The 13,144-nt window shown below is 47.6% G+C and overlaps 1 protein-coding gene across 1 annotated transcript in view; it reads right to left on the bottom strand.

Moving 5' to 3' along the window:
- PRKX (protein kinase, X-linked) overlaps positions 1 to 12,475 on the bottom strand; it is a 57,768-nt gene extending 45,293 nt beyond the window's left edge. The window contains exons 1-3 of the mRNA XM_021710012.1: positions 12,467 to 12,475; positions 11,979 to 12,099; positions 11,034 to 11,202 (exon numbers count right to left, since the gene is read on the bottom strand). Coding sequence (XP_021565687.1) covers positions 11,034 to 11,202; positions 11,979 to 12,099; positions 12,467 to 12,475 — 299 coding nt within the window. The remainder of the gene's footprint in view (positions 1 to 11,033; positions 11,203 to 11,978; positions 12,100 to 12,466) is intronic.
- Positions 12,476 to 13,144: the final 669 nt, after the last annotated feature.

Here is a 13,144-nt window from a genome sequence, read left to right as displayed (position 1 = left end):
GCCCGGCTGATTTTTTTTGATTTATTGTAGAGATGAGGTCTCGCCGCCCAGGCGGGTCTCGACCCTGCGGGCTCAGGCAATCCACTCACCTCAGCCTACCAAAGGCGTGGGATTACAGGCTGAGCCACCGAGCCCGGCTGTTTTAAGACTTTTTAATTATGGCCATTCCAGCAGGTGACTGGATAAATAAAGTGTGGTACATATACACAGCCATAAAGAAGAATGAAGTCGTGTCCTTTGCAGCAACATGTATGCAGCTGGGGACCATTATCTTAAGTGAATTAATACAGAAACGGAAAATCAAATACCACCAGTCCTCACTCATAGTGGGAGCTAAACACTTGGTACACATGGGCCTGAGGATGGAACAGCCAACACTGGAGGCTCCTGAAGGGGAGATGAAGGAAGGATTGAAAAACTACCTATTGGGCATCATGTTTACAATGTGGGTGAAGGGTTCGACAGAAGCTTAAACCTTAGCATCACACAATGTACCCATGAACAAACTTGGACACGGACTCCCTGCATCTACAGAAATTACAACGACCAAGAGGGATCTCCAAGAAAGTAGGAGGCAAACACTGGGCATACTTTGGTATCATGATGCCACAACTGTGTGTGTGTGTGTGTGTGTGTGTGTGATGCCACAACTGTGTGTGTGTGTGTGTGTGTGTGTGTGTGTGTGTGTGCGCTATGACTTTTTAAAAGTAAACAGCAAAATACAGAAAGGTCCATACCAGGTTGTCAAATACTTGGTGATGAGGGAGGGTGAGTGGAAGAAAAGAAAACACTTTAGGAGAGTCAGAAAAAGAATACAAAGTAAGAACAACAAAGGAGCACTCTCCACTGGGGGAAGGAGATATCATTCTAGAAGATGAATGTGCTCAAGCTGGGCACAGTGGCTCATGCCTGTAATCCCAGCACTTTGGAAGACTGAGGTGGGAAGATTGCTTGAGTCCAGGAGTTCAAAATCAGCCTGGGCAACATAGAGAGACCTCGTCTCTACAAAAAACAAAAAACAAGAAATTAGCATGGTGAATCTCTTCTCTCTCTCTTTCTCTCTTTTACTTTCTAAATAAACTATATTTTCTAATCTAATAAATAAATAAAGAGTCTATTAAATCTTAGAGAGAAAAAAAGAAATTAGCTGGGTGTGGTGGCATGCATCTGTAGTCCCAGTTACTCAGGAGGCTGAGGCAGGAAGATTGCCTGAGCCAAGGAGTTTGAAGGAGTGGTGAGCTGTAATGGTGCCACTGCACTCCAGCCTGGGCAACAGAATGAGACTCTGACTCAAAAAAAAGGAAGGGAAGGGAAAGAAAGAATGTACTCAAGCAGTTGAAAGCAGTTACTGGAAGAGATATGTACACATTGATGTTCACATCAGCACTGTTCACAACAGCCACAAGGTAGAAGGTGTCCAGGTGTTCATGGGTGAATGAACACATAAACATAAGGTGTCTGTCATCTAGACAATGGAATATTTCTCAGGCTTAGAAAAGAAGGTGATTCTGACACATGCAACAACATGAATGGACCTTGGGGACATTGTGGTAAGTAAAATAAGTCAGTCACAGAAAGATGTGTGATTTCACCTACATGCAATTCGTAGCATGGTCAAATTCAGAGAAATAAAGTAGAATGGTGGGTGTCAAGGGGAAGGGGAGAGATGCTGTTTAATAGAGACAGAGCTTCATTTGGGGAAGATGAAAAGGAATTCTGGAGATGGACGGTGGTGATGACTGCATAAAAAAAGAATGTACTCAATGATACTGAACCACCGTACATCTAAAAATGGGTAAATGAGGCAGGCACAGTGGTTTACGACAGTAATTCCAGTACTTTGGGAGGCTGAGATGGGAGGATCACTTGAGGCCAGGAGTTGGAGACCAGCCTGGGCAACACAGCAAGACCTGGTTTCTAAAAAAATAAAATAATTAGCCGGATGTCATGGCACACACCTATAGTTCCAACTACTTGGGAGGCTGAGGCAGGAGGATCACTTGAGCCCAGGAGGTTGAGGCTGCAGCGAGCTATGATCGCAACACTGTACTGCAGCTTTGGTGACAGAGCAAGACCCTGTTTCTTAAAAAAAAAATGTTCAAATGATAAAATTATGTGATGTATATGTTACCAAAATAAAAATAAATATTTAAAAATGCATTTCACACAGACAGTAACCTATGAATGTATGAACAGAAAAAGTCAGTAAGTCAGTCAACAAGGAGAAATGGTTAACATAAACAGTTAACAGTGAATGTGAGCACTGGGGAGGTTCCCACCACCCCATCTCTGACTGTAGCAGCACTTGCTCTCCGTAAGGCTGAATGTAGATCTTATTTGCAGAGTCTATGGTGATGACTCTTTCTCGAATGTCTTTTTCCAAGTTCCCTCAGAGGCTGCCATAAAAGCTGGACTTTTGTCATGCAAAGAAGAAAAGGAAAAAAAGGAGCCTTGTCAGACTATCTCCCCCATCTCTCCCTGCAATCTGAGGCTGTGTAAGGTCCTTTACTTTCTGACCTGGCTCTGGGCAAGCAGCCCTTCCCCCAAGGTGACCTCAGCATCCCTCAGTGCTCCAAGGGCTCCCTGCAAAGGACCCTGCTGAGGACTGTCTTCTGGGACAGCTGCCTGCAGGTGCTCTGCACTCCAAGGTTCCCACACTGGCATCCACTCTCTTCCTTGGAATCCCTATGTGCGCACCAACCCAGTATACCGCGGAGTGAGCCTGGGAAGGAGGACCCCTCCTCCCCACCATGCCAGGTTCCCACAGTGGCCTCCCACACAGTTGAGTTCATGGCACTCCCAAGCCCATGGAACTGCCTGCTAGGATGTTGAGGCCCTGCCCATTCTCCCTGCACGTGTCTCAACTCCCCTAGTGACTCGTGGCTTCTGTGTCATTTCCTGTCCAAAAAGATCTTGCACTGCCCATCCCTTCCAACTAATAAATTCCCACTTCTGCAAAATTCTGCTTAAGCTGATCGAAACTCTGTATCTCTTGCCTGACAGAGATGGCAACTTCCTCCTTCCACATTCCTTTGTGACTCTCTCTCTGTATGCATCCATCTACCATCTATTTATATCTATCCATCCTGTCTATCATCTATCCATTTACCATCTATTTCTTTCTATTTATCTCTATCATATCTATCTATCTATCTCACATATCCTCTATCTATGCATCCATCTATCATCTATTTATCTATATCTATCTATCATCTGTCCAGTTATCATCTATTTCTTTCTCCCTATCTCCCTATCTATCATCTATCTCTAGTCAGCGAGCCACCTATCTAGCTGTCTATCCTTCATCTATCTATATCTCTATATCATCTATCAATTAGGCTGTATATATCTATTATCTATCAGACATCTATCTATCCATGCTTCATCTATCTATCATCTACACCTACTTGTCACCGATCTATCATCTATCATTCATCTATCTATATCTGTCATCTATCATTCACCTAGCCATCATCTATCTCTTTATCATCTATCCACTTGTTACCATCATTTATATATCTATCTCCCTCTCATCTAGCCATCATCTATCTATGATCTATATCTATTTATCTATCATCTATCCATCATCCATCCATCTTCTATCTCTCTCTCTCTCTACCTATTTAGAGATGAGGTCTCGCTATGTTGTCTAAGCTGGTCTTGAACTCCTGGGCTGAAGCAGTACTCTTGAGTCTTGGGACTACAGGCGCACACCACCATGCCTGGCTTTGTGACTATTCTTACCCTGCCCAATTCTCCTTAAGGCACATTCAGGAGACTTTACATTTTTATTTGCAAGAATTTAAACCTCTGTTTTCTAAGCATATGCCTTGTCCCAAAATCACCAAACATACATTTCATCATTTTTGGACAAAGAACGAGATAGGAGGATTTGGGGGGTGGCTGCCTTCCTTCTGTGGTATCTGCTCTTTGCAGGCTGTGACAAAAGAAGGCTACTTCTACATTTTTGCATTTAAAAATCAAATTTAGACAGGGAAAAAAATCAGAACACGGTGTACTTTCTTCCTGAATGCTCAGGAAAACAAAGGAATGGTCTTGCTAACTACTCTTCCAAGTACCAGTGAAGACAGAGACCAAACTCATGTTCGAAGAATTAAAAAAAATCTTTCTGAAGGGCACATGCACTCTCCCCAAGAAGCAATTAGGACATGAATTTCTCTCGGCAGAGACACAAGCCATCATCCAGTCAGGAACTGGAAGAATGTGCCCGTGGCAGACAGATCTCTTGCCTTCCAAGGTCTGTAGAAGAAAGCCAATTAAAAACTGCAATGGCAGACCCAGAGCATTAGCTCGGCTCTGCTACTGTGTAACCAACACTATGGTGTGGCCCATAGGCTAACCAATCACGACCAAATAAGGGAATTCAGGCTGGGGGGCTGTGTCAGAAAAGGGAGGAAGGAACCCCACACCCCTAGTTAATCTTGTCTGCACCTCCGCCACAGTGGGTCTCAACAGGGGTGATCTACCCCCAGGGCAGGACACTGGACAATGACCAGAGACACTTGTGGTTGCTACCACGGGAGAAAAAAATGTTACTGGCAGCAGGGATGCTACTCAACACCCTACAAGTGCACAGGACACCCCATCACAGATAATTACCCCGCACCAAAAGTTGCCAGTGAAGAGGTTGAGAGACTCTGTTTCAGAATGAGAAATCTGCCTATATATGACCTATTATCTATTTATCAATCTATCCATCTATCTATTATCTATCACCTATCTACCACTTATCTGTATAAATATCAATCTACCTATGTATCCATCCATCATATCCATCTACCTACGTCCTTATCTGATCATCTATCCATCATATCTATCCACTTATCTACTTACCCATCCATCCATTTCATCTAACCATCATATCTATCATATCTATCTACCTATCTACTTACCTATACATCCATCTATTTCATCTATCTATCTAACCACCCATTCATCACATCTAGCTACCTATCCATCCATCTATTTCATCTATCTAACCCTTCATCCATCATATCTATCTATCAACTACCACAGTGGTTTACAACTGGAGATGACTCTGGCTTGGTAACATCTGGAGATACCTTTCATTTTCACAACTGGGGTGGGTACTCCTGGCATCTGGTGGGTGGAACCCAGGGACAATGCTCAACACCCTGTAGTGCACAGTACACACCACCACAAACAGTCACTCAACCCCAGAAGTGAGGGGACACATCCACTGAAAATCTTTGCCTCACTCCATCAAGTAGAAGCCCACAACCTGAAACTGCTAGGTGGAAACAGATGGACACTTTTGGCAAATCTGGTCCATTCTTTACCACCATGGTGTAAGCTGATTCAGCATTCCAAGGGGGTCACCAAGAACGGCAGGACAGTGGGATGCCGCATCCTAGGTGGCCAGCAGCTTAGCCTCAGCCATGCTAAAGCACGCTCCCTCTCCAGGTTGACTATTACGTTGACTATTAAAGATCTCCCTCGTGGCAGGCAGAACATGCATCTGTAATCTGCAAAAAGGAGCAATTCCAAAAAACTACCATTACTGGCAAACAGTGATCTAACTTCATCACTGTTCAGAGAAAGCTCTCACCACCTGGTGAGACCAGATGTAAAGTCCCTGGACTACTAACCAGTCCCCCTTATTTGAGAGGGACACGTTCCAAGACCCCCAGTAGAAGCCTGAAACCATGGATAGTACCGAACCCTGTATACACTGTTGTTTTCATCTGATCTCCCAGATAGCTACTAAATGACTAATGGGCAGGCAGTGTAGGCAGCATGGCAATTCTGGACAGAGAGATAATTCATGTCTCAGGCAGGACAGTGAAGGACAGTGAGAGATTTCGTCACACGACTCGATGATGTGCAATTTCAACTTTACACACAATTTATTTCTGGAGTTTTCCATTTAATATTTTCAGGCCAAAGTTGAACCTGAGTAACTAAAGTCATGGATAAAGGGGCATTACCATGGTTATGATTGTCACATTGTGGGCGACACCATAGGGAAAGCAACACCTTCATTGTCCCTGTTTCCTGAGGCATGTCTGCCACATGTGAACAGCTGATTTGAAGCAAAGTCTAAATAAAAGAGTTCCCTCCTTTCACTTAGTCACAAAAGCATTGATGGGATGAGGGTTTCCCAACTCCCTCTCCAAAGTTCACAAAAATAAGCTCAAATATTTAAGAAAAAAAGTAAATCATTTGGAAAAAAAATTGGTTCCGGGCCTCTAGAACAACAGCAATCAATTATGTTCTAACTGAATCCTACTGGCACAGAAATGCCAGTGAGAGACTTGGCATTTTCTGGCTGGGCGTGGCAGCTCACACCGGAAGTCCCAGCTACTCGGGAGGTTGAGGTAGGAGGATCGCTTGAGCCCAGGAGTTTGAGGCCGTGGTGCCCAGTGGTTTGGTTGAACCCTAGTCTGGATGTTCCTGTGGCGTTATTTAGAGATGGGATTAACATTTACAACTAGTAGACTTGGAGTAAAGCAGACGACTCTGGATGGTGTGGGTGGGCCGCATCTAAGGAGATGGAGAGATAAAGAGCAAACACTGTAGTTTGCCAAAAAAGGGGAAATATGCTCCTCAAGACTGCAACATAGACACGTTGTCTGACTTCCAGCCACCTGGCTTGGGTCACAGATTTCAGAATTGCCAGTCCCCTTAACCACATAAGCCAATTCCTCAAATCCTTTCTCTCTTTCTGTTCTGTTTCTCTCAGAAACCCTGATAAATTATCAATTAATCGATCTATAACTATCTGTGTGTGTATGCCTCTACCTAGCTATGTCATCTATGCATCTATCAATTGATCTATCATCTATCTGTTAATCTGTATGCATGTATCTATATCATCTATCTACCCACCTACCTACCTATCTTCTCTCTGTTGCAGTGGTCTGTACGCACAGACAATGTTAGACAATGACTAGAGACATTTTTGGTTGTGGTACCTGGGGGTGGGTGTTCCTAGTATCTGGTGGGTGAGCCCAGGGACGCTGCTCAATACCCCACGGTGCACAGGACGCCCTACCTCACAGAATAATCCAACCCCCAAAGCCAATACTGTCCAAGTTGAGGAACCCTATTCAGGATCCAAACGACTCCAAGATGTTGGAAATTTCTGTATGTATACAGGGTGAGCGATCGCAGTCTCTGGGCAGAGCACAAGGCTTTCTCCCCGGGAAACTGACTTTGTGAAAATCCTTCTGCCCCCATGGACAGTGAGTCAGTTGGCTCTTTCTGAGCTCTGTCCTCCTTGGCTGAGTGGCCTGAGGAAACAGTATTATCACCAAACAGAATGTGGTCTTTAATACACATTTCACGAGTGCCCTGCTATCTTTTTAGACGTGCCACCTGCAGCAGTTCAAATACTGAATGCCGACAGCACCACCTCCACACCTGCCAAGTTCTCCCGGTGGAACGCGCAGCCCCAAACGGTCACAGCAGCATCCCACGTGCTGGCCAGAGACGCACGAAAACGTGCTCTGTGCTTCCGGAAAGTATAGGATACAGATGTTGAGCAAGGCGGCCTACGTGAAGAAGAGAAACTGCACGGTCAGGGAGATTCTTCACCAATGGTGCTGCGCCACTAACACATGCCCCTCATCACGAGATGCTGGAAGCCCACCAGTGTCTTTCCCGCGGAGCTGGCCAGGCATGGCATGCTCACCCATGCTGTGTACAGGGCTGTCGATGGGCCGCAGTGCACCAGGTTGACTCTAACTCTGTTCTCAAACCCATCTGGCCTCTCTAGTGCTAACACACAGAAAAAAACAAAATGCTCAAAGTGCATTATCATAAGACGCCAGTGCACTCAAAGATCTGTTCTTAGCCAGTCACTCAGTGGGTCTCATGGGCTGAACTGTGTGTCCCCCACTCTCAAAATCCATATGCTTTAGTTCGACTCCTTAGTTCCTCAGAATGTGACTACATTTGGAAAGCGAGTCTTTAAAGAGGGGATTAAGGTAAAATGAGGTCACTATGTGGGCCCTGATCCAACAGGACTAGAGTCCTCATGAGAAGAAGAGAGGAGGACACAGATGTGCGCAGAGGGATGACCCCACGAGGACACAGATGAGACAGCATCTGCACGTCCAGGAGAGAACCCTGGGGAGGAACCAGCCCTGAGACACCGTGGCCTCGACTTCCAGTCTCCAGGACGAGAGAGGACAAATGCCTGCTGTTTAAGCCGCCTGGGCTGAGGGACTTTGTAACATTTTTTTCTCACTGCTGAGCCTTTTTTAAAGGATCCCCTGCTGACAATCTTCACCCGGCTCTAAAACCCTTCCTGACAGCCATGGGCTTCAGAGTCTGCCTTGCCCTCTGCATCGTTACAGTGCTGTTGTTGGGAGACAAACATTGACCAAAATCAGAGAAATTACAAATGAGCTCCACCGCGTTGTCCCGGATATAATTCCCGAGTATAATCCTCCTGAGAATGACATCTACAGATGCCTTAAATTCCACGTAGACTGCAACGACGGGGGACAAAGTCCCGCCTCGTGGCACCCCCCCCCCGCCAGTTGGGCCTGACTTGTAAGTCAGAGAACCCCTCAGACTGCAGCCAGCACTTGGAGTGCAAGTGAGCCTTGCCGGCAAGGCACAGCCCAGGTAGCATCCCAATGCTCTCTCGTGGCACTAGGGTGGTGCAGATAAGCTTCATTCCTTAAAAGATAAAAGTAAACTGGTTTAGGCCACCTTCAGTCAAATTCTGTTTGCCAAAACCAGAGCTCAGAGACTTGAGGAATGTTAACACATTCGTGATCAGCAAATTTTTCACTTTCCTAATACTGAATGCGGATGAAAATTTAAAAAATCTGAAGCTGGCCGCTGCAGACTTCTGTCGTTAAGCACAAGTAAAATGGTCTTTTCTAAATTGTCACCTTTTTCACAATACAGCTGAAAGTTGCAGACACGTCCAGGATTTGCTCCAGATACCACTCCAAATAGCATTCCATCCTTTGTATTTTGATTCAGATTCTAAACCGAATATATATTATTTAGGAACAGAATTTACAAAGACGTAAATTCACGTCAGCGATCACAAATGAGTTAACGACTTTGGTCCTCAACTGAAAGCAAGAAACAACAAAATCAGAATCTGTCATGAGCAGTGGCTCACACCTGTGATACCAGTTCTTTGGGGAAGCTGAGGTGGGAGAATTTCTTGATGCCAGGAATTCCAGACCAGCATGGGCAACATACCAAGATGGCATCTTTGCAAAAAAAATCAAAACATTAGCCAGGCATGGTGGCATGCACCTATAGTCACAAATACTTGGGAGGCTGAGGCAGGAAGATTGCCTGAGCCCAGGAGGTTAAATGAGGCTGTGGTAAGCTACGATCTGCATTCCAGCCTGGGCCACAGAGCTAGGCCTTGTCTCAAAAAAATAAGAAGAAAAATAAATGCAGAGGCAGGAAGCACAGCAGGGAGGGATGGCCCAGGGGAACCCTGAGGTGACGGCGAGGATAGTACCTCACACTTTCCACTGCAGGTGACTCTACATGATGAGGCTGATACAGGCTGCTCTGACACTGGGTTTTCTACGGGGAACCTCAGGAAATCACCAAGCCTGAAAGAAGAGACACTGGCCACTAGCAGAGGTACTTGGGGAAGACCAATAAGTGAAGAACATCTCCAAAGAAAGCAAGGCTAGGAGGAAAGGCCAGCTGGAAAGCCAGGGTAGAAAATCAGGGCAGAGAGACGGGACCCATGGAAGGCTAGGTGTGTGTGCAGGTGGGTGGGAGAGGAATATCAGCAAGATGGTGGAGGGAAGACGTGGGAACGGGGAGGAGGAACCTGTGGACGGGTGGAGAGACCTACTGCCAAGGCCTAAAGGTCTGTGCCCCACCCCCAAGATTCCTATGTTGAAATCTTGACTCCCACGAGGACGGTTTTGGGAGGGGGGGCCTTTGGGAGTTGATGAGGTCAAGAGGGTGGAGCCTCGTGAATGGGATCAGTCACCCTATAAGGGACCCCAGAGAGCTCCCTCACCCCCTCCTCCAGGTGAGGGAGGACACAGCAAGAAGGTGCCGTCTGTGAGCCAGGAAGTGAGTCTCCATCAGACACAGAATCTGCCAAGTCTTGATTTGAGACTTCCAGCTTCCAGAACAGCGAGAAATGAGTGTCTGTTGTTTACACATTACCCATCTATGATATGTTATAGCAGCCGGAACAGGCTAAGACACCCATAGTAGGAAATGACATGGGAGAAGGAGGATTCGTTGGTTCAGTGTTGGATATGTTCAGCTTGAAGCATCTGTGGAGTGTCTAGATGGAGAGATTTAACAGTCAGCCCAGAACCCATGGGGTGACTTGAGTTCACAAAGCCCAGTTCACGTGACTGAGATACCTGAAAAGCTGACTTCACAGGCTCTCCAGGGAGCTATGGATGAAAGGTAAGGGAACAAAGACTCCTGCAGGGCCGTCCACTTTCAGGAAGACACTAGGCTACACGTGAGAGGAGCAAGGGGTTTTGGGCAGGGGTTTCAGGAAACAGATTCTTCTCTTTAGACCTGACCAGCCTTGGGGGTCAGGAGCCCTCAGTATTCCCCATGAGATCACAGGCTTATAAGGGTCAACAGCCCAGGATGGTAATGACCTGAGGCTTTGCACTTCTGTCACAGCCTCAGTCCACCTGCTTCTTCTAGGAAAACCCACTTGAAGACCGGTGCCTCGGCTCACACCTGAAATCCCAGCACTCTGGGAGGCCAAGGTGGGAAGATCGCCTGAAGTCAGGATTTCAAGACCAGCATGGGCAACATAGCAAGACCGGGTCTCTACCAAAAGATTTTTTTAAAAATGAGCCAGGAGCAGTGGCATGTGCCTACAGACCTGGCTACTCAGGAGGCTGAGGCAGGAGGATCGCTTGAGCCCAGGAATTAGCATCTGCAAGGAGCTATGATCACACCACTGCACTACAGCTTGGGCAAAAGAGCCAGATCTCCTTTCTACCAAAAAAAAGGAGGGATTCCAGGGAGAGTGAGGAAAAGAGCAGGGGGTGGACAGAGGTCCAAGGGGCACTCACAGCCTGACCAGGAACGGGTGGCTGACTTCCTTGAGAACCGACTTCTCGTTGTGCACGTGCTGCTCCTGCTTCAGGCGGATGACGTCGGGAATGCTCATGACCTTGAGTGCAAAGAAGTTCTTGGCCGTCTTCTCCTTCACCAGGTGCACCCGCCCAAATGTCCCCGTGCCTGGAAAGAACATGGAAGCAGTCAAGTCTCCTGGCTAGGGAGAAGTCAAACCAACCACAGGCTGGACTCAGCAGGGGCTGCACTTCCAGAGACCTTCCAGAGACCTGGGAGTGCAGTCCACGGGAGGGGACAGTCCACGGAAGGGGGTGGCATCTGCTGGGAGGCTCGCCTACAGCTCTCAACTGAACACGCCAGTTATATATGGCAGCGGGGAGGGGAGAAGGGGAGAGCAAGAGAGGGAGGAGAAGGAAAAAAAGAGACAAAGAGAGATAAAGGAAGAAAGAGAGAAACTAGAAGGAGGGAGAGAGACAGAGATAAAGAGAAAGGGAGAGAGAGAGGAAGGAGAAAGATGGAGAGAGACAGAGACAGATAAAGGGAGAAAGAGGAAGGAGAAGGAGGAAGAGACACAGAGAGATAAAGAGAAGAGAGAAAGAGAGGGAGAGAAGAGGTGACGTGGGGAGAGAGGAGGAGGGAGAGAAAGAGTGAGTGGGGGAGAAAGGGGACAAGGGGGGAAGAGAGAGAGAGAGAGAGAGAGAGAGAGAGAGAGAGACAGGAAGAATAAGTCACCTGCCCTAGAATCATCCTGCAATTTGCAGGGACACTGGCTATCACTTCTGCAAATGCATCTTCCCAGAGACACCGTCCTCCCCCCACCCCCAAACACACACAAACACAAGGCACGCACCAAAGAAGTCTAACAGAAACAAGCAGTAAGTGTGTTCCTTCAACCTGGCTTTCCTCTTCTGGCTTCCTGGATAAAGACAGGCACAGAGCACATGACCCCTCAGAGGCCTCCTTCCTCGACACAGGGAATGCCTGCTGAATGCCCAGGGCCTTCATGTTAAGAGCTGCCACGGGTAGGAATGAAGTGGCGTAGGCACCCACAGACAGGAACGACTACAAGAGTGACGGCCACCAGGAACACGAAAGAGAAGCAGAATCTCCAGCGTATCCCAGGTGGACACTTGCAAACCAAACACACTGGGAAGCTCCGCCTGCTTCTCCTCCTCCTCCTCCTCCTCCCGCTTCTTCCAGCCCCTCCTGTCCCTCCCAGCCTCATTGTGGGTGAGGGTGCCCTCCCTCCCCCTTCTCAAAGGGTGGCATCACCTGATGAATCGCCCGCTACGCCCGGGCACTGCCATCAGACACAACATCCATCAACCAATCCCTTGAATAACCAACCCCTGGATGCCCCGTCCTCACCACCCACTGGCTCCGGGCCCAGCCTCCTAAGGACTTCTTCTTCTCATCATTTCTCTCTCACCCCAGCCATCTTCCCACAATGACACAGGTCAGTTCCTCCAAGACACCCCAGGGCCCTCACACCAACAGCAAACCCCCTCCTCCCCACGCCCACTCCTGGATCTGACCATGGTCCCGGCCACCAGTTGAACGGTACAATCACCGCTCCTGGCCAAACCAGACCTGGTTTTAAAAGACAGGTTTTAGCATCACTCAGCTAGGGGGAGACCAACAGATCAGGGACGACGGCCCCTGAAAATATCGTTTGTTATGCATAGATCCCAGAAGAATCTATTCCCTGGGCCACACAGGGAAGCCCTGGGGTTGCCTGGGAGACAGATGGGAAGAGGGGGACTTGTGGATGAGAGTCTTCATTGTGGTTTCCACAGGAAGGAGCAGGCCAGGCTGGGTGAGCTGGCTTAGAGGTGGCTGGTGTGGGTGATTTCCCCAGGCCCTGGAACACAGGGGTTGTCCCTGTCTGGTACTTGGCCTGGGTACTTAGGGTAGGTAGTTGGTGGCCTGAAGTGAAAGCCCAATACAGGTGTTGGGGGTGTGGGCTCTGGAATGGTTGAAAAAGCATGCTCACGGGTAGGTTGTTTTCTTTATTTTATTTTTTGGAGACAGAGTCTGACTCTTCCGCCTAGGCTGGAATGCAGTGGCACTATCATAGCTCACTGCAGCCTCGAACTCCTGGGCTCAA

This window comes from Carlito syrichta, unplaced genomic scaffold (assembly GCF_000164805.1).
Source record: "Carlito syrichta isolate Samal-C Ts95f unplaced genomic scaffold, Tarsius_syrichta-2.0.1 Scaffold287915, whole genome shotgun sequence".
NCBI lineage: Eukaryota > Metazoa > Chordata > Mammalia > Primates > Tarsiidae > Carlito > Carlito syrichta.
This window is presented reverse-complemented; position numbering and strand designations above follow the sequence as displayed.